This window comes from Strix uralensis, chromosome 25 (genome assembly GCF_047716275.1).
Source record: "Strix uralensis isolate ZFMK-TIS-50842 chromosome 25, bStrUra1, whole genome shotgun sequence".
Classification (NCBI taxonomy): Eukaryota; Metazoa; Chordata; class Aves; order Strigiformes; family Strigidae; genus Strix; species Strix uralensis.
The window spans coordinates 6,023,547-6,047,176 of record NC_133996.1 but is presented as its reverse complement, the minus strand read 5'-3'; the positions used below and the strand labels follow the sequence as shown (position 1 = coordinate 6,047,176).

The following is a 23,630-nucleotide window of genomic DNA, read 5'->3' as shown; positions in this document are numbered from 1 at the left end:
GACCAAGTGGTTTTTCTGTAGAAGGAATCTATTTAGGAACTTGCTCTTTTCGTGGCCAAGCACGTGAAAGTGGCTTCCTCCACTGCGCTCAGCTGCAGCGTACCAGGTCGTGCTGCACAGCCCCTTACGCTGAGGTTACCACATGGCTTTTCTGCACTGGAGTCTTGCAGAGAGCTGAAAAATAACAGCAGTGCCCTCTGCCCCTGGGGAAGGAAGGGTGTTTTTCTTTTCAGTGAAATTACCAGCCCAAAATACCAGATAGATCACAGCAGGAAAAATCTCGTTACCCTTGTAGTTAATCAGGAACACAGAGGGAAATACAGAAAGCCTTGCACAAAGAGGGTTCAAACAAGAGCTGTTTATTACTATGATTTTTCCTAAATGAGGCAGATGCTCCTAAAAAAAGCTAACAGAAACAAAATATATATAGTTTTGGGAACAGGTTTGATTGCTGTACACATTATCCAAGCATTCCAAATCAGAAGGACAATGATGTGATGAAATCTCTTCATAAGAAGCATCTGATATAGAACAAGCTTCCTGGCAGACATTTTGTTATAAAGGCGTGTACTCTGTTTGGTAATTCTTCCTTCCCAAGTTCAGATACAAACCAGCTTAATTAGAGTTCAGAAAAGCAGCCATCTGCTCTGCCACATCGTCACACCACAGAGATGAGGAAAGGGGGAAGATCTTCATCATTTAACAACATTGTGCATCTGATTCATTGCTCGCTGGTGCTCCGCTTCTCAAGCCTAGATGATGAGGATGCTTGATTTTAGAAGAGTTTGTTAATTCATCAAAAATCTTGGCCAGTCTGTGGTGTTACAGAAGTTACCTGCAGCTGCGCAGACAGCTGTGTACCTAGTCATCCCTCTTCTCCCATCGCAGTCCCTTTGTGAACTCCTCAGAGCTCTTTGCTGCCAAGGGCAACATCGTTGGGTGCTTTTCATCCTCAGAGTTGCTGCCATTCCTTTTCCTTGCCTCAGTCTTTGGTGATTTGGCTGAGGTCTGTGCCTTTTTGCGGTGAGAAAGAAATACAGTTATTAATGTAGCACTTCACTATTACTGAAAGATTCTGGGACTAAATTCCTGGATTCTGTTTCCAGTCTTACCGTGGCTTTGGTTTGCAAACTTGGGTCTCTACATTAAATTCAAAGGTAATTTATTTAATGCCTAATGCTCTCCCACTGCAAAGGGGAGCTGTGACATTTGAATAATAATAACTGTATAGAAGTGTGATTGGCGGGGGGGAAGGCCAATGGAAAGCAGCAGCATCACAGTGCCTACCCCGTTGAGAAATGCTGGCCCAGCCTCTAAAGCAAACACAGCCCACCAGGCTCCCTGTTGAGCCAAGAAGTCAGGAGCCATTAGCTAATTCTTTACTAGGGCTTTCTCTAATTTAAGTTCAAAGGAGTTGTTTTCCTTTGAAGTTCTAATTAATCCAAAGAGACTACCTAGGCAGAACCGTGAATCACCTACAATATGATGTGTATCATCCCATTACATAAATTCTGAATGTCCTTATGAAAAGTTTAAAACATTAATACACCACAAACAATAAGCATCTTACAGACATTTTTCACACAGAATTTTGTTTTAGAATTTTGTTTCCCCTTTTAAAAAAAGGGTTTAAACTTGTTACTATCTAATAAATGTGTTCTGTCATTTTAGGAATTACAGGTTTATTCCATGCCAGCTTCTAAGCTTCAGCTGGCCACAGGCAAGTTCTGCTTAACACGTTGTATTTGGGGGTACTGAATTTTAGTGTAAGGAATGTGAACACAGCCAGGAAGGATCTTACACACTTCATAGAACCATTAAGTGGAATAAATACCTTACTGTGGTGTATCATTCTGTCTTTTGATATAAGTTCTGCAACTCTCTGGAACAGGAGTAAGCAGAGAGGTAGTACACACAAAAAAAACCATCCAGGAAAGCCTTTGATATCCGTACTGCAGTGGGAAGCTGTAACTCACATTCCCAAAGGGAAATGTTCATTACCCAGATGACAATCTCTGGGCTTTCTAAAAGGCAAAGCCCTGCAGTTACACACTGTCCTCTGGCTTCTGAAGTTCCCTCTGGTGGTTACTTTCATCTTTACACATGGTAGCTTCATAAACCTAACAAAGGACTTAAAACGAAAACTGAAGATCTTCCCCAAGCAATTGCTATAAACTATTGATTGATGCATTCTCACAGACTGTCTCTGAAGCGCTGGCGCTTGGAGTTGGCCTCCCTGCTGTGCAGACCCTGCAGCACCGAGAGATTCTAGTGGGGCCAGGAATAGTTCCCTGCAGCAGTGAGACTCCTAACAAGGTAGAAAATAATTCCTCAGACCTGCTCAATGGGTACGTGCACCCTTGTGCGTTCGTCCTCTTTTACTTCCTGGGCACCTCGCATCTCCTTTCTAGGATCTCTGGTTTTATAGACACTTTCTTCTGTGAGGAGAAGAAAAGAAAAAAAGCTGTGCAATGGGTATTGCAGATAGCCATGGCCTGGTCTTGCTGTGGCTTCAGAAAGGTCCTTGTATGTGCCCAGAGGAGGAGAGGAAAGAAGCAGAAATACAGAAGTTATTGGATGCATCACTGCTTTCTCTCAGATCTGCAGGTATTTTGTCCTTCAGCATCAAAGCAAAGCCAGTCTCCCTCTACACTTACAGCCTTTACCTTGATCAGGCCAGTGCTGCACATTCCTGCTGCTCCTTCTGTTTCGTCCTGCACGGACGGGTTTAGCGTGGAAAATGGACTCTTTGAGGTGAGATTTCCTGCCTTGCCTTTGCAGGTGTGGAAGAGCAGCTGGGATCTTGTCTTTCTCTACAGCTCCTGTGGTCTGTACCCTGCGACTGTCCAGCTGGAAATATTCACACACGCTGCTTAGGCCTTCTTGATAAAGCGGTTTATAAAACAAGAGAAGTTTTGCGAGGCAGTCGCCTAAACACTGCAGCTTTCCCCTGTGCCCCTTGATCCTGACCGGTACACAGCTGTAACACTGCATTCTCTGACTGGGGTTTTAAGTTGATGCTACAATTGAAACAGCTACAGAGAACATAGAAAACACTTTTTGCAGTCACTACTACCTGTTGGGGTGGTTCAGCAAGAGCAGAGTCACCAGCCCTGACCTGGGAGGTGGCACAGAGTTCACCAAACTGAAAACAAGCAAAAAAAAAAAAAAAGACATTTTAAAAGCAAAATAGCACAGATGCACATTTTAATGGACAATCTAGGACAGCCCAGCTGTTGTATCTGTAGTCTCTGTTGGGCATTTTACCCACACAGTGAGCAGCAAAGACATCCTAGCTCCAGGATGAATTCTCCCTGCCCATCAGCCAAAGTGAGGCCACCTTAAGGAGTTTTTCTTCAGGCAGTGAGATTTAATTCAAGCATGAGCCGGCCACGTAGCTGTCTCTAGCTCCTCTCCTGCAGGAAGGGTGCCAAGCAAGGATGCTGTAGCCATGGCAGCTGGCAGTGGAGGTTGCTGTACGCACCCCCTGCGTGTGGATGGATGTCTGCACAAAAGCAACTGCGATCGCAGCACAAGCAGTCCCGCGCCAGCTGAGCCACCTACCCTTCTGCGGTATTTTTTGCGCCTGCTATTTGGGTGGTTCCTGTAACAAAGAAACAGCAGATTCTCAGTGTGAGGCAGAAGTCAGCTGTAGAAGGACACGATCTCCCCTTTTCCCATAAGAGAGGGTCCCTGGAGGTGTTTTTTCTCAGCCAGGTAGAGCACACTCCGCAGCAGATCCCGTTGTATCACTCGGCCTGTGAAATCTGATGCCCCTCAGTGCTCAGTGAACACTTAACTGAGAAACCACCAAACCACTTGCTTTCTTTGGCACTGAACTCTGGATTGCAGTGGCTAACCCTTACACCAAAAGCTTTGAAAACACATTCTTTCTTCCTCAACTTCCAACACGTGAAGCAAAACTCAAGCCCTGAAGCAGACAGCACTGAACAGCAAGGCTACAAAAAGGATGGCTTTAGCTGAAGACCACCACAGAGAGGATTCTTTAAACTACTCGGCTGCAGTCTACGTACCACAGCATCCTGCATGCAGAATCCTGGGGCACCAGCAGCTCAAAGTAAGGCAGTTTTTTGTACTCCTCATTTCCCACTGCCACATAGTAATGACCATTCACCAGCTCCTCCTCACCAGACACCTGGGTTCCATCCAGCCTGCAGAGCCTTGAGGAAGAGACAGCAAAGGGTTTAGAGCTGTCACAAAGCCCCAAACAACCCCTCAGCATGAAAGCCAACATGCAAAGTGATAAATAGGACTGAGACAAGTCAGGGAGGATCAACCAAGGAAGTACACAGAAATATTACACCCAGTGATCAGTGAGATCTCAACTTCCTCCTTGGGTGTCAGTAAGTCGGTGTATGAGGAGGAGGTAGGCTGTATTTTTTGGATAAAAGCCCCTCCCTCTCGACATAAACTCCTTTTTATGCCATGCTTTACTGTTTGCTTATCGCTTTTTCACCAGACCACCAGCAACATGAGCCCTCCTCACAAAGGACATCTGCTTCAAAGACCCTGAAAGGCAAATGAGTTTGCAAAAGCAGACTAGAAGCAGCTGTCTGATCTCCCAGTCCTCTGTGCTAATCAATGCTGCTTATGTCCTGGACATAAGGAAAGGGGAGCCAGCAGTGCCTTGTCTGGATACCCACTTGCTAACGGCTCCGCTGCGCAGGTCAGCTTTCCCTGTCAGCGTGGCCAGGAGCGTGTCCCACTGCAGCGGGGTGCTCGTGGAGAGCGACAGCGGGAAAGGAGGGCTCAGCAAATCCCCGTTCCGGAAAACTCTGCAGTAGAAACAACCCAGAGCACGTGATCAGCCAGTATTCCTGCAGCTGTAGAAGATGGGGAATAAAGCCACCCACTGGCACCCAGACAATATTTACAACAAATATTTCTGGTAGAAGCTGGGAATTGTGCCTGTGGGGCAGCATTCCCAGGATCTCACAGAGAAATTCCCTCCTCCAGCCTCCAAACCCATTCCCAGAGACACTCCACGGAGAAAACATCGAGGCACTTACTGTATCGTGCAGGGCAGGCGGGGGTGCTTCTGCCATCGCGCCAAGATGTTCGACTTCCAGGGAGCTACAGTGGGGAACTAGAGACCAAGTTCAGTGCACGAGAACAGTGACAGCCCTGGCACAGAGCCACCCCGGGCTGTTCCCTTTCCTCCATCAGGAGCTGCCTGCCCCGGGCACTACCTGCCCTGCCTTCAGGCTTCCTGCTGCTGGCTGGGGTTTGTTGTCAGCAACGCCAAGGCTGGAGAGGCTCTTCACATAGCTGAGCACGTTCCAGAACTGCCAGCGAACCCCTGAGCACAAATCCTTCCCCTGCACCGCTACGGGGAACAGAGGTACAGAGCAGCAGCCCCTGCGCCATCTCACGTGTCCTCCTGATTCCTGGGACACTTTTGCCTGATCTCTACCAGGAACCTCGCAGCCTTAAATCTCAACTTTAGTTTCACCCGTGCCAGCCCTAATGTCTCTCCCACCTTCCCCGCTCCTTCTGCACCCCCGCCTGCTCCCGCTCAGCTCTGGGACTCACCTGCAGACCCTCGCCGTTCCTTGTCCCACGGAGCTCCTTCTTTCCACGATTTAAATAGCTGTGAGAACAAGACAACAACGTTGCCACGGACCAACTGGGCCGTGGCCACCTAAAGAGCAGTGAGGAAACAACCAACTGGTGCCTTGGTGCCTCGCCACCAGATGCGTGGTCGCTTATTTGAGTCACGTCAAACTATTCTCCAGGTGCCTCCCAGAACTTCAGTCTAAAATCTGCTACATTTTAGAAATTCCCAGCCAAATACAGACCATTTCAGCCACCCAGAAGATTTTATTTATGTTACTCACTGAGCCAAAGGCTGACCAGTGTTAATGCAGCCTGGACCACCTCCTCAACAAAATGCAGTAATATACACGGGGGAGCCAAATTCACCTGGCGTGCACACAGACATCCCCTCAACAGTCAAGTGATGCCACAAAAACTTCTTTAACCCTCTGTATTTCAGCATGAACCAAAACAGCTCTGCTTTGTACAGGATTAGAAAACAAAAAACCTTCATCAAAGCAAAAGTATTTGTCCGTGGAGACAGCGTGACTGCCAGCTCTGCCAAGGAAGGGGCAGCAGAACCTCCCACACGCAACAAAACATGGTGCAGGGCAGGCGGAGCAGCACCGATCACAACACCCCGCCGGAGAACGCATGTGTCCCCCAACATGTTTTCTTCTGAGATTCAACTGACCTCATCAGGAATATTTGCGTTTTCCATGCAATCTGGAATATGTTCAGCAGTTTCCCATAGGAAAATAAATTAATCTGTCTGTTTTTCTACCCCTCCTACCTCTTTCCCATTCACACCCCAGTACATTCCCCGCAGAAGAGATCTAAAGCTGCTCACCAAACCCAGAGACCAAAGGTCCGTCTACTCACTTGAGCTTTCTGAACTTTTCAAAGCCTGCAGCCACGTACTGGCACCCCTCCTGCAGGTACCCCAGGTCAGCGACGCGGTGGCCGTGCCTGGGTGTGTAGAGGTTCCTCACAGCCAAGGGTGTGCGAATGCTCTCAGTCACCTCATTCAGAAACGCCTCAAAGGTTGGGAACCGCCGCTGGTTCACTACAAACTTCCTCCCGGGGAAGAAGGGGTCACCGTTGCGATACACCACCACATTCTTGGCTGGAGGTGCCAGAGCTAAGCCACAGGAGCTCATTCCTCGGGGGTCAGGCAAGCCCTGCCGACCACAGAGGCGAAGAGGGGAGCAGAGGGGAGCTCTGAGCAGCCTCCCGCTGAGCCCAAACCCTTCCGACCAGCCGCTCTCCTGCCACACCGTCCCTTCCCAGCGCCGACTGGTGCGACTGCCCGTCTCCACGGACACAGGCCCAGCTGGAGGAAGTTGTGGGCCTGTCTGGAGGCTACATCAAACAAGCTGCAGAGCACCTTTCTGTGTGAGAACCAGGAACCACACAGCTCTAATCCTCAAACACCGAGTACTGCGAGCTCTCTCAGCAGCCACTGCGGCCCCCAGGCTCAGATTAACAAGCCTGGAGGTACAGTACGTGCCAGTATATTTATGGCAGCAGCTCGCAGCCCACCCAGAGCAGCACTATCTGGAAGCTATCACCCCCTTGCCATCGCTTGCTACCTGCATGAGAAATGCAAAGGGTTTCTGTCCTGTGTGTACTGGACAAACATCCACATCCCAGCAGACACACCACCTTTTGCACTGAACAGGTCGCCATGGACTCACTTGGCTCTGCCCAGCAGAAGGCAGCAAGTTAGACAGGAATAGACAGATTCAGAGACAAGCTTCAGAAAAGCTTTTTATTCACAAGCAAGTCAGCATCATCAGGAACAGAAAGATACATCTGCCACATGGCAAGAGTGACCCTTCAGTCACAGGAACGCAGAGTGTTTGCACAGAAGATTCGGGGTCACAGCAGGGAACCACAGCACTGCGTGGGAAGTCCCTTTCTGAGGGACCTCAAACGCCCCTGAAGCAACACATAGACAAAGCGCCAAACCCCGCGAGCCCGTCCTCGCTCCCTCAAGCACCAGTCCAGGTGACTCTGCCACACAGATATGACTACGGCCATGTGCAAGTTGGGAACCAAGCCTCATCTCCCGAAGGTCAGGTTTGACGTGCCATCACTCCCCAACGGCACAGGAAAGTTAGGAATCTCTCCTAACTTAGTACTTCGACTAGGTGCTCCCCAAAGCCTACCAGGAGTGCTTGGAGATCCCAGATGTTGCAGAGCCATCCCAAATACACAGCTCAGATACCAACAGGGGCCACGCACAGTTCAGTGGAGAAGAGCTTGTTCCTGCAGGTTCAAAGCACCTGCTGCCTTCAGGTATTTTAGTTCCACCACAAGTGATCAGCTGGTCAGAAAGCACCTTCTGTAAGTGACAGTCTTCCCAGCCTCCATTCTCCTCTAGGACCATCCAGCTCAGCCAACAGAAATAGGTTCTTGTGGACAGAGGCCTCACTGGGACTCCCTCCAGGACACACAACAACCTCCCAGGCTTCACAGTGATGTTTAATCCCTGCTTTGACCAAACATTCACGTTTAAAAGAAATAAAAGGCTTTCTTGCCAATTCATCTGAAGCGGAAAACATCAACCCACAGAGCTGGAGTTCCCCTAAGCTGCTGCTGTTCACGACGGCGGTGCTGCAGCTCCACTGCTTCTCCACACCAAAACAAGTGCCCCACAAGCTCGGGAATTCACTCCTACGGGTCAGGAGTCCCCAGCCTCTGTTTCAGCATCAAGTACTGCAAGAGAAAGAAAATCAAGTGTTATTAAGTTCCAGAGACTTAGAAGTAGGAAAGCATCCACCCCTGCAAATTAGCCAGAAAAATCACTGCGTTGGGCCAGAAGATACACCAGTCTCAGCTTTTAAGCACTGCAAAGAGCAGGTCGCTACGCTACCAGTGCCCAGGTACTGGACAGGCAGGAGAGTTACCAACACAGCAACGTCCCCGTAGCAGGCCAGGAGCAAATCTTGTAACCAGATCTAAACAGCTCTTCTTTTCCTTCACCATTCCTTTTTTTTTTTTTCCCAAACCCCCAGAGAAGGAAAAAAACAACACTGCCATCATCCAATCCAATCCTTGGGTAACTGAACCATCACCTTTGAACCCCAGTCCCACCGCAGACAGCCCATGGGCACCGGTCTGACCTGCTGCTTTGGAAGAGGCAGGGTCAGGCCCTTACGTTTTTACGGCTGACGATGGCTTGTTGCAACCACAGCAACTCCATGATCAAGTGATTTCTGTAGGACTGGAGACCGGACCGAGTTCGAGGAAGCTCCTTTATGTCCTCAAGTGGAATTTCTGCGAAGAAATGGAGGAATAACCTATTATTAGAACAAAGATTCAGATTACACCTACTGTCTCTCCTGCACTGAGCTGTTCTAACCTCTCCAAGATATTCTCAAGGTCAGGGTTCTCCAAGGACCTTCTGTGCCCCCTGCACTCCCCCCCAGGTCACTCAGACCACACTGTGTGCTGGCTCCCGTCTCTTACCCAGGCAGGCTTCAAGGGACTCTGCCTCCAGGACAGCGCTGTCCCACACAGAGGATACGCTGCTGTCGTTCTGCCAGTCCTCGCCCCCCGCTGGGGTGTTGCACCCCTTTTCAGTGTGTTTCTTGGCATCAGCCTCAAGATCTGGGGGGCTCACTACATCGCCTTCACCCAGGGAGCTCAGTTCTTTCTCGCTTTGCAGCTGAGCTGTAGGTTTCACACTGCTGCAGCCCCAGTCCCGTTCTGGTTCAGAGGCGTCCAGCTCCTCTTGCGGCTTTTCTGCGCTGACCTCGTCACTCGGTACAGCCTCCTGCAGTCCCAAATGCTTCCCTTGCCTTGGCTTCCAAAGGGGCAACACACGAGAGATTGAAATGTAAGGAAAAGAAAATACAAAGATCTGAAAGGTGGCTCTGCTGCAGGACAGAGACTCTGTCCCAGCCAGAGATCTGGCGTTAGCAGCGCTCCTGCCACAACACCGACATGCTCTGGGTTAAACTGTCGTGAACTTTTTCAAGGGCTTTCCTTCCAAAAGTGGTAAAAACATTAGAGCACAGCGCTCAGCCACCGCAGGAGCGGGTCCAGCCCTTCAGCACGACCGGGTGAGGTGGGTGCCCAGGGACAAGACCCGCAGGAGTCACCTGCACAGGGCGGGCGTTTGACCTAAGGCTGAGCTTCACCTGGAGGAAGAAATCCTCAGTCAGGGACTCAGGCACAAGTCAGGCAAAGTCCTACAGGCCAGGGCTACATAATTATCGTTTTTAATTTAGTAGAAATACGCATTTCTGGAACTGTGCTGCAAAAGTATCATCTGCCCAGTCCACCAGGCCACACCACCCGCTGTGCCCCCCCTCAGACCGGGCTGCAGAAGCCCCCGCCCGTCCCGACGCACCGACCTCGGGGACAAACACGGGCCGCGGCAGGAACCGTCCCCTCCACTCCAGCTGGCTCAGGTCTCCCTCGATCTCCCGCACCACCTCCTCGTACTCTGCCCGCAGGCTCCCGAAGCGCTTCCGCAGCAGGTAACCCCTGACACAGGCCTGCGGGCGCGGGGCAGAGATGCTGCTGGAGCCAGCGAGAGCCCCACCCCGTACCCCCTCTGCCCCCCCGCCACCCCCTGTCCCCCCACACCCCCCAAGACGCGGCCCGGCGCACAAGGAACAAAAAAAGTCCCGTGTCTGGAACCACGGCAGGTTTTAATGAGGTGCCCGCTACTCCCCCTCTGCCCCCCCCGAGAGACCCCCACGGGAACCCCCATCCAGCTGGGCACCCCCAAGGGCCCCTTCCAGCTGGTGCAGCCCCCTCCCTTCTCCGTGATGTCCCCTCACAGCCGTGTCCCCCCACGGGGACACCCCCCCCCCCCGCCATGTTTCCCCACAGGGGGACACCCCGTCCCAGGCCCCACCGTGTGCTCCCACGGCCCCCCCCGCACCCCAACACCCCCGTTCCCGGGCAGGGCGTCCCCTCCCCACACCTGCAGGCGGGTCACGGCGCGGAGCAGCCGCCGCCACCCCTCCTCCGCCTCCGCCTGCCGCCCCAGCGCCGCAGCCATGGCCGCCACCTCCCCAGGAACCGGGCGCCGGCCAATGACGTCATCCGACCGCGCCGGCGCGGCGGGCACGCGCCCCGCCAGGCCCCGCCCCTTCGCCGCCACCCCTCGTCACTGTGGGTCCCACCAAAATGGCGGCGGGGGGTGGAGGGGAGGGGGGTGGGGTGGAACGATGTTGGTCTCGCAGGGCGCGAGCTGCCCCGCTGTCCCCGCGTTGTGTGATCGGTGTCGCCTCCATCGGCCCTTCCGCGGGGGTGGCCCCGGTGTGGGGCTCCCGTGGGGTCTCCTGGTGGCGGCCACCCCCCAGCCGGGCCGGGCGCAGGGTCAGGCCGCCGCGTCCTCGGGGTCGGGGCTCTCTGCGAGGTGCAGCTTCTGTCTGAGCGTGGGTCAAGGGAAAGCACCGCGGGGACACGCCATCCCCCTGCCGCCACCCTCACCACCACTGCCACCATCACCACCACCACTGTCATCACCATCACCACTGCCACCATCACCACCACCGCCGCCATCACCGCCACCGCCATCGCTGCCCCCAGCGTCACCGCCACTGCCCCCGTCCCATGCCTGGCCCAGGATACATGGAGCTGCTGAGCTCCTCCAGCTGCGGGAGGCAAAGGCAGAGGCTGAGGCGCCGATGGGGACACCAGGGGGGGATCCCGGCCATGGCAGCAGCGCCGGGCAGAGGGCAAAGGGGGTGACACTCACGTGTGCCAGCAGCTGGTCCAGGTTCCTGTCGGCCGCCGCCTTCTTCTGCTCCTCGGGGAGCTCTTCCACGCAGACGTCGAGGCCGAAGTGGAGCCGCGCCAGCTTCTCCTGCATCTCCCGCACGTGCTCCAGCTGCTCGAAGGAGCACTCCTTCCCTGCGCCCACGGGCAGGAGCCGTCACATCCCGCCACCCCCAGCCCCCCCCACCCCAGCCCCCCCCAGCCCCTCACCGAAGGCCTGCAGCTTTCCGGAGTGGAAATCGCTGAGGAGGCTGAGCAGCCCTCCCTCCATCTCGCAGACGTCAGAGACGTCAGTGAGGAAGCTGTGCTGCAGCGGGGTCCCCCGCGCCGCCCCCGCGCCACCCGCCCGCACCCTCTCCTTGCTCGTCCTGCATGGGGAACAGAGAGGTTGGCATCACCCAGCCCCCGCCGGGCCCCTGCACCGGAGGGGCCGCGGGGGGGCTGGCGGTCACCCCCCACTGACCGCCTGAGCCGGGCGCGCTGCCTGGGCGAGGGCAGGGTGGGCAGCGGCAGCGCGAAGGACGTGCTCTTGCTGGGGGGCAGCGGCCGCGGGGCCCCGGTGGGCGCTGGCTGGGCCAGGCAGGCCTTGGGGCTCCGCTTCTTCCTCCGGTCCTCCATCCTGAAGAGCGCGGGGACACCGGAGCCGCGGGGCAGGGACCCTGCGCGGGACGGACGCAGCTTTTGGTGGCTCTTTCCCTGCACGGGGCCTCTCGTTCCCGGAGAGGACGCGTCTGCCCCGAGCTGGCAGGGATTGGGGTCCCCCCAGGGAGCAGCACTCAGGGCGGTGCCAATCCTCCTGCCCCAGCCTGTGGTGCAGCGGAGGGGCCCCGGGACCCTCAGCGGAGCAGCGTGCTGGCCACGGGCGAGCCGCAGCGGGGCTCCACCGGCTGTGCCGCGGCTCTGCAGCAGCGGGAGGGCTGAAGCCAGGAGCTCGGACCCCGCTCCCGGGCACCGGCGGCTGCACCGGAGCGTCGCGGTGCGGAGCAAAGCTGGGGCCTGAGCAGCGTCTGGGAGCTGCCGGCCTGGCCTGGGCTTTCAGCGTCTTCCCCAGCGCTGCAGAAAAGAGGATTTCAGCCGCACGCACCGGGGCGGAGTGACCCTGGCTGCCCTCAGCGAGAGCGAGGCAGAGATTGCGGGGGGACCCGTCACCCCCCAGGCACCAGCCCTGAGCCTGGGGGCCCTTCGTGGCAGCGGGACGGGGCTGGCGGCGGGGGATGTGAGAGCCCCTTTGTCCGCAGCCTCCGGCCGCCCTCCCAGAGCGCCGCGGCCACGCGGGGGGGACTGACCTGCGCCAGGCCCCGGTCCGGCCTGCGGTGCCAACCCGGCCACGTCCCCGAGCCTGCCGGACACCCCGAACCCCACCGGACACCTGTCCCTGAGCCCACTGGCCACCCCAAGCCCACTGGACACCCGTCCTGCAGCCCCGGGGCTGGGGATTTGCATTTAAAGGGGAAGGGAACTTCCTCCGGAGTGTCCCCAGGGCGGTGGCACTGCCGGACACCAGCTGGGTGTGCAGGATGGCTGGGGCTGGCCCCGACCGCAGCACTGGCCTCAGCTTCGTTGGGGAGCGGGCAGGATCTGGCCCACGGTCGCGCCCAGACGGAGCAGGCACAGCCGCGTCGGCACAGCGAGGGTCTGGCGTGGGTGACAGGGTCCCCTCCCCTTCCCCAGGGGAGCCCTGGCAGACCTGGGGTCACCTCCCGCCTCCCCAGGCCACCGAGGTTTACCCCGAGTCCCCCCAACGGCGTCACCGGACTCGCGCGATCACGGGATCCGCCTCAGCAGGAACCAGCCTCCAGCCTTCACGCAGGGGCGAGCCCAGGCAAGTCCCGTCCCCGCAGCGAACACAGAACTGAACGCAGCTGCTTATTTTTAAATCATCGCCGGACTTTAAGCCAATCTCTGACATTTTGGAGCCAATGCAGACACCAGTCTTGATGCACCAAGACCCACAGGGCAGGGGGGGCTGATGCCCTGTGCCAGGGCAGGGGGGGCACAGGGACAGACCCACCCCACCTTCCCCCCTCGCAGCGGGGTCCAGCCCCGCTGGGAAGTTCAGGGGAGCCCCTGGGGGCCAGGGAAGCCATGGCCAGCAGAGGCTGGCGTGGGCCCCCCAATCCCACCCCACGGCCCTGTGCCCCAAATCCTCCCTCCCAAATGTGACCTAATGAACGAGAAACAAGAGAGGTGGCTGCAGCGAGGTTGGGTGCAGTTCTATTGGACATGAAGATACATACAACAGCCCCGCAGAGGTTCTCTGTACCGTAAGAGGGAAAAGAAGGAAAAAAGGGGTGTTTGATGACTTTCTAAGAGGTTTTTCTTCTATGGAAAGAGAAGGAAAAGAAATCCAGAGGCTGGCTGTAGCTCTGACTTGACCTGGCTGCTGGGAACGGGGTGGCCCCACCAGGCCAGAGCTACATTCGCTCGCTCAGGGGCTTCTGCCGACTCCTTCTGGAGACAAACGCGTCCCTGCGCTGGAGGAAGCAACACTGGACAGCAAAGTCCAGCTCCAGGGAATGTCCCAGCAGTTCTGTGGAGACTTTTTCGACCCTGTTTCTGCTGCAGCCGGGCGCCCATCGTTGGACCTGAACTCACTGGGGTCCCCGGGGAGGGAAGGGGGATGTGGAGGCAGCTCCCATGGGCTGTTCCCCTGCCAGCGGGGCAGGTCCTTCACGAGGGCACTGCACGGCGGCGGAGAGGAGATACAAGAGCAGCTGCTTTGCTGGAAGAGAAACCAAAGCTGAACACATCCGCTGTGAGGAACGGCTCCGGCCAGCTCGCTTCAGCTTCAAGCAAAAGGAAGGCAACGCTGAAAATAAAGTCTGTCGTAAAGAGAAGCTGCAGCGAGGAGGTTTCCAAGCAAGTAGAGGTCTCCTGAAATAGCGAGAAGTCTTGAGAAACTGAGGAGAAATCCCCCACGCCCTGTGCCAGCAGGCCCCACGTCTGTCCACAAACCCCTCCCGCACACAGTGGCACTTGGGAGACGATCGGAGAGGGGAGGGAGAAAGGGTGGGGGCTGGGGGAGCCCCAGAACGGCCACACCGGAGGGCCCGCGGGGCTCCGCTGCTGCGGGAGTGACCAGCCCACAGCACGGTCCTTGTGCTGGTCCCGGGGATCCGGCTGAAGCAGCAGGTCCTGGAACAGACACGGGTTTTATCCACGCGCAGGCCCAGCTCCGCGGACGCCTCCGAGATCACCCGCTCGGCCCCAAGGTCCTGACACGGGGGCAGAGGAGCTCAGGTGGAACCTCCCCGTGCCCTTGCACAACTGATCACACGCGCTTGTGCAAAACACTTGGGAATTAGACCTTTGGATTAACTGTTTAATACACTTGTGCACATGTGCGTATAGCAAAGAGGCAACTGTGAATCATAAGGCTACTGAGACATCGGCAGGTTCTGGGAGGAGCAAAGGGCCGGTGGGAGGCCGGGGTGAACCGGGCACCCCCTTTCTCTGCTGCTTTTTGTCCCCGTTCGATACACAAACCCCACGCAGAGGAGGGGAAACGGCCTCTTTCACCCTCGTTCGCTCACAAGAAAACAAGAGCAAGTCCAGGAGCTCCCTCCTGCCCGAGGCAGAGGAGGGAGAATCCAGCGCTGGGAAACGCTTCGGTTCTCCCCGGCTCAGCTCGTTGGCTTCCACTCGCCACGAGAGCGTCGCTGCGAGGGCGGAGGCAGCGAGGCAGGCGGCTGTCCCCGCGCCGGGGCAGACCCGCGCCCGCTCCTGGCCACGCCGGGGCCTCGGGGCAGTCGCTGCCTGCCAGTGACAAGGTCTCTGAGTGAAAGGGACGATCGCTTGGGTCTCCATATATTAGTTATTCACGCACACGCAGGGAGGTGGGTCATTCTAGTTTTCATGTACATCCATATTTAAAGTGTACGTTGCCCTGCACATATTTTATATATCATATATATATCATATATATATATATAAAATTTTAAAAACCCTCCAAAAAACCCTAAACTAGGAAATCTCAAATTCCCAGGAGGGCTGTCCTCTCGTGCCTGTCCACGGACCAGGAGAGGGGCATCTGATCGAGTGCGGAAACATTCCCGTCGCCCTCCCTCGCGCCGCCCCTGCCCACGCACGCGGGGCTCAGTCAGCGCCCCGAGTGCCCTCCTCGGTCCCGCTCTGCCCCAAGGCTCCTATGCTCAGTTCTCCCAAGCTCTCCGCAGGATCCGGGCTGTGCGGCGCCTTTCCCGAGTGCAGACAATCCTCAGCCGGGCGCTGCTCTGCCGGAGCAGCTCCCGCCGCCGCCTCGGAGCCGTCCCGGGATGGGTCTTTCAAAGGCTCCAACGGGTCGGCGTCTGCCCGCGGCGCGTGGGCACACAGGTCCTGCACCTTCTTGTTGAGGTCGTTGCGCTCCGTTTGCAGGGCTCGGCAGAGTTTCTCCAAGCGCTGGATTTTCACCTGAAGCCCCTCTAACTCTTTGTCACGAAGGGTTTTCTGCAAAGAGAGAGGCAGTTCAGATCTACCGCACCGGGGAGAGGCAGGAAGGGAGATGAAACCTCAAAGGGAAGCTCAAGGGGAAAATACTTGTGACCAAGCAAACATCCGGCATTCAAAGAACCTGATGCTATGGTCACTGCTTCTTCCTTTGCCCCCACAGAGGCCAAAAGCCACCAAGACTGATTTCCACACACCTCTGCACTAATTAACCATCACTTCTACCACAGAGGGCTCCTACCGCCGTGTACAGGGAAGGAAATCGAGCTGAAGGGAAAAACATAACCCCCCACTATCGCTCAGCTCCAGCTGCCTGCCCCAGCCTCCTCACCTCCTCGGCCATTTCCAAGAGAGCCTTGTTGCTGCTCTCCCAGCGAGAGCGGTACATCGTGGTCTCTTTCTCCAGCTTCTTGATTTTCTTAGTCATCTACGGAATCACGGTGACAAAAAGGGAACAAATCAGCCACAGGCAGAGCGCTGCGGTCAGTTATATCTCACGTGTCCTCAAATGGGCGCCCGCTTTCCCGGCGGAGACAGCAAGATTCTGCTGTGCTGGGAAACGTCTCCTTGTCTCGCTGCAGTCAGCTTCACCGGAGGGAAACACTGACCAGGTAACAGCAAGCCAGGAGACGAGGTTTGTTCTGACACAAGTGGGACGCAGAAGTCACCGCACAAGGGCAGTATCAATCTTCTACGAGCAGCCAGCTCATGGCTGATTTTAAAACCAGCAAAACTAAATGAAATTACAGAGCTGTGGCTCTTCCAGCTCGCAGAAGCATCGAGGAGAGACAGCCAGGCAGCACCTCCAGCCCACGCAAGCTCTGCCGGGCAGCAGAAGTGTTACCCACCTTCTCCATCTCCTGTTTAAATGTTGTGAAGACTTCACTGCTTTTGGAAAGGGTGTTCTGGAATTCTTCAAACTTCTCGGTGTAGAGAGCCAGCTGCGAGGAGAGACAGGGTTACAGCTCCTCAGTGCTCACTGTGACACCTCCTGACAGCCTGCCTCAGGAGAGGGGAAACGGCAGCCAAGAACTGATCTTGTGACTGGACTTTCCGACAAACAAACTGGCAGCATGAAGCTGCTCTGCCAACATTAGGTACCGGGGAATGTGGAAAATTCTTTCCTAGGGGAAACATCCTCAGAGAGTGGCGTGTTCTGCAAATATCTCCTGGCCCTGGCAGGAGGCAGTTGCTGGGTCTGGGTCAGCGAGGTATGATCACACGACTGCTCCCCGCACGGGGAACCGCGCTGGTAAAAACTAAAACCCCTTTTTCCCTGAAGTGAGTCTCAGCTCACACCGTGCTGACACAGGCTCACCAATACCAAACCCAGGAGCAATCCTGCCCCTGTGTTTTCCAGATTAAGGAACTTTGGGTTGTTCCCTCCTTAAGGAGGAAGGGAAAAAACCAAAGAAAGAACCAGGCTGAGCACACGGCCCAGGAACCTCACCTGCTGCTTGAGATGGGTCTCCTGCTGCTTCATCAGCTCACACATCCTCTGCGATTCCACAGCTTCCTTCAGCAGCTGGGGAAGAGCAAAAGCAGTTACCTGGCTGCCATCTCAACGTGCCCCTGCATGGCTGGCACTGGGCCTGGAGACAGGAGTGGGCTGGGAGGAACACAGAGAGCAGAGCAGGGCTCCAGCCCCGCTCCCATTTGGGCTCTGCACTCCCGGATCCAGCAGTAACAAGCCCCCGCAGAGGAACAAGGCAAAAAAGCAAAGTGCTTGGCAACCCCTAGAGAACTGCTCCGAGACTTACAAAGTCCTTCTCTCGCTGGTGTCTCTCCTCTGCCTCCTTCAGCATCTCCTGCGCCTGCTGAAGCTTGGCGTCCACCAGCTGCTGCTGCAGGTCCTTGTGTTTGAACACCTTATCGATGTGCTGCCGAGGGAACGCCACCACTCACTGACATGCTCGGCTCGGTCCCTCCTGCCCAGGCAGCGACCCCGGGGGAAGATCCCAGAGCCCGGAGGCCCCTTCTCCCCCCTCCCCGACAGCAGAAACTCGCTTCACGGGGCAGAACGGCTGCGCCAGCGCAGCCCCGCCCCGCCCCAGGCCTGACCCACCTCCTCCCGCAGCTCGTACTGCTCGATGAGCTTCTTGAGCCGCTCCGCCAGCTCCATGTTCTCCTGGCGCAGCTTGGAGTTCCTCTCGTTGTGCTGCTCCATCTGCAGCTGGATGTCGTTCAGCGTCACCTGGAAGTGGGACGTCACCTCCTTTCGCTTCTCCTCTTCCTCCCGCGCACGCTGGACACCCTCCTCCTGCATGAGGAGGGCAGAGAGAGCAGGGACGTGGCAGCCTCCGTGCTGGGCAGGTGAGCAAACCCACCCAGCCTCCCACTGTTGCTTCAGGAAGGGACTTGGGGCCTTTCCCCTCCCTTTCTCCACTGAATATACCCCAAAATAACACTCAGGCACGGTGGATAATGATGGCTTAACAGCAAAACAAAAGCACTGCCCTGGATGGTAGATTGTGGGCAATCACTGGTAAAGGTAACTTTGCCAAAATGGCTCACAGCAAGTGATCCAAGCGCTCGGGATGAAGCAGCTCCTGGAATTGTGCCCGGGAGACACTTGCCTTGAGGGTGCGGTTGTGTCTCTGGAGCTCGCGGCACAGGCTCTCCAGTTTGCTGCGGGCCAGGATGGCCTTGCTGTGCTCGCTCTGCAGGTGGTCCTTCTCTTGCACCAGCTGCGTCTGCTTCTTCTGCAAGATCTTCATCTGTTTCTGGGAGTTACGGTGCTCTTCCAGCTAGGACAGGGCAGCAAAGGGCACAGAGGCAGCAAGACAGACCGGGGCAATATGCTGTGCCCCAACGAGGGGACACGGGGATCTAAGCAGCGCTCTCTGTGCTCTGAGAGGAGGACGAGAGCTTCATAACCCAAAAGATGCCACTTCTGAGCAGAGCGGGGCTGATGCTGAGCCCAGGCCCCCCTGGACAGGGCTTTTCCCCTTCCTGAATTCCTGTCCTGCTGGAATCTGAAAGACTTGTGCGTTCATCCAGCACCTCCACACGCACGTCGCTCAAATGGAGCGGAGCTCTGAGCACAGGGAAACCCCCACACGTGCACTCGGGCCCCGCAGAGACAGCCCCACACCTCTCCCCTGCACCAGATCCACGCACAGAACTAGATCCGCGCCTAGAACTAGCTCCGGGTAAATGTGGCATCAGACTCTGTGTGCGTTGGATGGCCGAACGCACGCACGTAGCAGCGTGGTGACTCTGCCAAACACACGTTTCTTGCTAGGAAATTATCAACAGGAATGCAGTGACTGAGCAGTGGAATGGTGGAGGAATCGGTGTGGTCTCAGCTGGGCCTGCCAGCTCCCAGCTCAGCCCTGCCTGCAGAGAGCTCAGCGGAACAGACCCGGCCACCGTACGCTCCTGGGACAGGACGGGCGAGAGATGCAGCTCCCACGTTAGGTGAGCAGAGAGAAAACGGGTCTGAAATCCACTCACACGCAGATTTGCCAAAAATACTTCTGTCTATGCTCACACTTCTGCAAACAACAACACCTGGCTGGACCAAGCAACATCTACCCTCTAATATTTGGGTATCCAGCACTGCAGAGATCCCAGGACATACACTGCAAAGCTACACGGGTGTTCCTGGACTGTCCTCTCAACATCAAGAAAAAAAAAATAAATCAACAGCCACCTTCTGCCTCCTGAAGCAGCTCTGCTGCAGTGTCCTCCCCCAGCCCGGAACCAAGAAACGAGCACTCACCAGCTCAGCGTATTTCTTGCACAGCGCTGCTAGTTTCTCCTCTGGCGTGCTCAGGGTGTTCAGCGTCTGCATCAGCAAAGTGATTTCTTTGCCTGGAATGAGACACAGCATTAAAATAAATGAAATAAAATCGCTTACAGAGAGTTCTGGCTCATAAGGGCAAAGAGAGGAGAGATAAACCAGGTCTCACAGCCCTGGGCCAGCACCTCCTCAGGGCTCTGCCCCACGGATTTCACCGCGTCTCGTGGGTGAACAACTGAAGCAGCTGGGGAGAGACCTGGTTTTCAGAGCGGGAAACCACCACTGGGCTGGCTAGAGAGAACTGGGGCCAGCAGGAGAGAAAGCCACAGGATTCAGAGGCTGCAGCAGCACCCAGAGCAGTCAGGGCCTTTGCAGCACCCGGTACGTTTCCTCACGTACCACAAAACACGATCCCAAACGCTGCTGCACATCCCGCCCCCGAGGCGGTTACTGCACCGAGGGCGACTCGTGCAGCACAAAATCCACGTCTGCCCGGAAGTTCTCAGGCTGGCGGCACAACCAGAGCAGGGAACCCCTCACCTAGGCCCTTGGCTTTCTTCTTTTCCTGAGCCTTCTTCTGATCCCGCTCCCCGCACTCCTCGCCGGGTCGAAACTCTTCGCTCCCCTTCGTGCTTTCCTTCTCCCCGTTCATCTCGGGGCCGCCCGTCTCCTGGTCACCGTTCCGCGGGGACTCGCTACGACACTTCTCGGCTTCTTCCGGCTCGGGGGGCTCGCTCTGCCCGCCGTCCTCGCCGGGGCCCTCCTGGCTGGCATCCACACAGTACGTGTTCAAGATGTCCTCGAGCTGCCTGCTTAGCTCTTCGGAGACGTCACGCACGGCAGGTCGCGCGGACTTGGTGTCCTCCTGCGCCAGAGGAGCTGTGGGAGAGGGGAACACAAAAGCCTGAGACTTCCCCCACGCCGTCGATTCTCTGGTGTCTCTAAACCCAGGGCAGAGGGGAGGTTTCCCGAGCACCCCACCGCACCAAGGCTGCCTCAACTTCCAGCAACATAAGCCGCTTTGTTGTGGTGCGTCCCCAGCCGGGCGCCCTGACAATGGGGTGCATTCCGAACAGCCTCTCTTTTGATCACGAGAGCACGACCAAGCCCCTGACATCTGTCAAGAGCAAAAAATTCCCCCCTCTCCCCACCATCCTTTAATGAAAGCGGGTTGTGCGTGAGCTTTCCCTCGTAAGAAACGCCTGCTAACGCCCCCAGAGCCAGGCTTTTTTACATCACAATAGATTTTTAAACCTGAGTTAGCCTCTCTCCTCACATATAAGAGCAGCTGTACTGTCTCGGATCAAACATGTCTTGTCCCCAACAGCGGACACTTGGGGAAAGAGCAGGCAACGCATCCTCCAGCACACTTCTTTGCGTCCAAAGTTCCTCCGAATCAGAGACTTACAGCAGTTGGTTATTAAACTACTCACTGTGCATTTCCTACATCCCACATTTACTAAGCCTCAGAACACACAGCAGGATTCATTTTAACCAAGCACCTACTCGACTAGACCTGGTTTTTGTCTTCCGGAGAATAATCTTTATGAAGTGCCAGTAACAGGGCAGGTAACTCAACGTAACGCTGCCCCAAGGAAAGAGTTGTCTGACATTTTCTGAATCAGACCCTTAAGGTCTAAGCAACGATAAAAAATCCATCGTTTTCAGGTGAGAACCAACTCCACGTTTTGGTCAGGAAACGGTAACTACTTCAGAACTGTACGCACACAGAAATAGGAAGAAACAAGGATTTTCTGCCCCAGAAATCACAGCTGCTCTGATACAAGTAAAAAGAGCTGGATCCAGCGGCCCAAGCTCATAGAGAGACAGCAGCACCCTGGCTCTTTCCAGGCTCAAAACCCACCCTCACACATTTCCTGCGCCTCGCTGCTCGGGCTGTCGGCGCTGCCAGCAGCCGTGGGCAGGGCCCGCCGTGCCCCAGGCCCTGGGGACTCCCCACCTTCCAGGGGTGCTGCGGCCTCCGGCGAGTCGCCTTCCTCCAGCACCAGACCGCTGCTCATTTTGGAAGAGCTCGCAGGCCGCGGGGCTGCTTTGGTCTCCCCACCTTGGTTCTTCATCGCGATCTTTCCCCCCACTCAGTCTTGACAAACCCTGGAGAAAGAGAAACAGCAACTATTCTTAATTTTAAGAAGTAACCATTTGGAGGATTTTAGGAGTCATCAACCTGGACTGGGAAGGACCTTGTTCTCGGCAGAGGCTGCCACCTGCAGCTCCGTGCTGAGGAAAGCATCATTTCATTTTTGACTTGCACCTCACCGCAAAGATCTCCGTATCAGGGTAACTCCTCTTCCAGCTGAGGAGAGCTGGAAGCAGCTCCTCCTAGAGCAAGGCAGCCTCTCCCGGCTCACAGCTTTCCTGATCTGCTGGGCACAACCTTCTCAGCCCTGGCTGTCCTTCCCCCTCACCCCCACTGTGTTTTACTCTTGGAATTTTCAAAACTCAGAGCGGTCTGTGCACGCTGACAGAGAAACCCCTGCGGCAGGGGACCCAGAGAAAGGTCAACACCTACTAAAAGCACGTACCCAGCTGAGGAAAGCCCATGGCTCCCTGGCAGAGCCGGTGCTCGGCACTGAAAAGATCAACCAGCATCGCCACGAGCCAGCTGAGCAGACGGAGGCCAAATCTTAGCTCCTCTCTCCTCACCCCCTCTCCCTCCACAGGGTACGTACGTTCTCACCCTTCCCACCCGCACCCTCTGCTCTAGTTATGACGCTAATTACGGAGCAGGAGCAGCCGATACTCCTAGTCTAGAGGCAAGAGATTGCTCCACGAGAAGCAGAGAACAGCTTTTCCTGCCGTTTTGCAGCAGTTACGCTGAGACCTTGGCCTTTCCTCAGAGAACAGCCCAGGACAGGGCTTACGAAGGAAAAAACGCAACAGAAAATTAGCAGCGGCAGCAGCCAAGCACATGTGTCATCCACCCACGTGCAGGCTGGAGGCCGTGCCCCCTCCCACGGCGGGCCTGGCAGCACCTTTCACGCCGCACACATGCCCCACAGCCTCCGGCGCTCTTTTTCCTCCTCTGCTGTAAATAGCGCAACTCCCGTGCGCTTCCCGAGGCTCCGGCAGGCGATAACCGGTCCCGCAGCCCCCCCCGCACCCCAGCTCTGGGGGAGAGGCTGCTGCCCTGACCCTGCCTCGGCCCCTCGGCCCCACCCTGGCTCCCCTCGCAGCCTCCTGCCCTCCCCCTCTCCCCCAGCCCGTCACCCTGACGCCGCCTCCTCAGCAGCCCCTGCCCTTGACACTGACACCCCTGACCCGGACAAAACCCTCTCCCTGCCCCCCCCGCCCCAGCCAATGCCCCTGCTCCTGCCCCACCTCCCTCATTAATATCTTTGCCCTGTCCCTAATTAACACCGACCTCCCGGCCGTGTCCCCGTGCCCCGCCGGTCCCCACCCGCCCCCCCGGTCCCCCCCGCTCTAGCGCTCCCACCCTACCCCCATCAGTGCCCCCGGCCCCGTTCCTGCCGCCGCCTTCACCCCCGTGACGTTAAAAGCAGAGACACGCGCCCCCCCCAGCACCGCAGTGACGTCACGCACGCACCCCGTGACGTCAGCTCCCGCGGTCTGACGCAGGTCTCCCCTCTCTCCTCAGCCAATCAGCGCGCAGGACCCGGCGGCACCCCGGTACATCAGAGGGAAGGGGGAGGGGAGGGAGGACGGAGCTTCCCCCTCCCCGCGCGGCGCGGCCTCGCCGGTGCCGGTACCGGTAGCGCTGCCCGCGACGCCCCGCCCGGCTCCGCACCGTCCCGCCGGCCTCCGCGCCGAGGGCAGCGGCTCCGGGCCGGGCCTCCCCGCGGGCGGCACCGCGCATGCGCCGAGCGGCTCCGCCGCCCAATCAGCGCCGGTGCGGCGCGGGGGCTGCCGGGAAGGAGCGGGGGGAAGCTGCGGGCAGGCGGCGCGGACTACAGCTCCCGGCATGCTCTGCGCGCGGCGGGGAGCTGCCCACCCGGAGAACTACAGCTCCCAGCGTGCCCGGGACCCCGCCCTTAGCCCCGCCCCCCGGGGGTCCCGAGGCAGCGGGCGCCTTCCCGCCACTGCTGAGGGGCGGGAGCGCGGCGGTGCCTCCCCCGGCCCCCCTCACACCCCCCCCCCGCCCCCGCGAGTTCCGCCACAGCCA

At 56.9% G+C, this 23,630-nt stretch overlaps 4 protein-coding genes across 8 annotated transcripts; all 4 read right to left on the bottom strand.

Annotated features, from left to right (window-relative positions):
- Positions 1-343: 343 nt before the first annotated feature.
- On the bottom strand, positions 344-7,198 carry DCDC2B (doublecortin domain containing 2B). Its single transcript, XM_074894370.1, has 7 exons — positions 6,439-7,198; positions 5,554-5,725; positions 5,031-5,107; positions 4,665-4,796; positions 4,035-4,181; positions 2,338-3,604; positions 344-1,014 (listed from the first exon to the last, which is right to left on the bottom strand). The coding sequence occupies exons 1-6, from the start codon at positions 6,714-6,716 to the stop codon at positions 3,376-3,378; spliced, it is 1,035 nt and encodes a 344-aa protein (XP_074750471.1). The 5' UTR covers positions 6,717-7,198; the 3' UTR covers positions 344-1,014; positions 2,338-3,375.
- Positions 7,199-7,313: 115 nt separating this feature from the next.
- IQCC (IQ motif containing C) lies at positions 7,314-10,665 on the bottom strand. Its single transcript, XM_074894565.1, has 5 exons — positions 10,499-10,665; positions 9,921-10,064; positions 9,031-9,367; positions 8,720-8,838; positions 7,314-8,277 (listed from the first exon to the last, which is right to left on the bottom strand). The coding sequence occupies exons 1-5, from the start codon at positions 10,574-10,576 to the stop codon at positions 8,236-8,238; spliced, it is 720 nt and encodes a 239-aa protein (XP_074750666.1). The 5' UTR covers positions 10,577-10,665; the 3' UTR covers positions 7,314-8,235.
- Positions 10,666-10,785: 120 nt separating this feature from the next.
- Positions 10,786-13,095, bottom strand: CCDC28B (coiled-coil domain containing 28B). Of its 4 annotated transcripts, none has more exons than XM_074894563.1 (6): positions 13,026-13,095; positions 11,762-11,957; positions 11,509-11,666; positions 11,279-11,433; positions 11,152-11,174; positions 10,786-10,949 (listed from the first exon to the last, which is right to left on the bottom strand). In XM_074894563.1, the coding sequence occupies exons 2-6, from the start codon at positions 11,914-11,916 to the stop codon at positions 10,898-10,900; spliced, it is 543 nt and encodes a 180-aa protein (XP_074750664.1). In that variant the 5' UTR covers positions 11,917-11,957; positions 13,026-13,095; the 3' UTR covers positions 10,786-10,897. The 4 variants fall into 4 exon arrangements, with proteins under 4 accessions (XP_074750664.1, XP_074750662.1, XP_074750661.1 ...); XM_074894561.1 differs by having other exon boundaries at positions 11,762-12,351; positions 13,026-13,076; XM_074894560.1 differs by lacking the exon at positions 13,026-13,095 and adding an exon at positions 12,585-13,002.
- A 1,511-nt stretch (positions 13,096-14,606) lies between these two features.
- TXLNA (taxilin alpha) lies at positions 14,607-23,325 on the bottom strand. Of its 2 annotated transcripts, none has more exons than XM_074894558.1 (11): positions 23,055-23,325; positions 21,354-21,601; positions 20,030-20,368; positions 19,469-19,560; positions 18,321-18,491; positions 17,810-18,004; positions 17,505-17,624; positions 17,195-17,269; positions 16,593-16,685; positions 16,076-16,171; positions 14,607-15,744 (listed from the first exon to the last, which is right to left on the bottom strand). In XM_074894558.1, the coding sequence occupies exons 2-11, from the start codon at positions 21,565-21,567 to the stop codon at positions 15,394-15,396; spliced, it is 1,746 nt and encodes a 581-aa protein (XP_074750659.1). In that variant the 5' UTR covers positions 21,568-21,601; positions 23,055-23,325; the 3' UTR covers positions 14,607-15,393. The 2 variants fall into 2 exon arrangements, with proteins under 2 accessions (XP_074750659.1, XP_074750660.1); XM_074894559.1 differs by having other exon boundaries at positions 21,450-21,601.
- Positions 23,326-23,630: the final 305 nt, after the last annotated feature.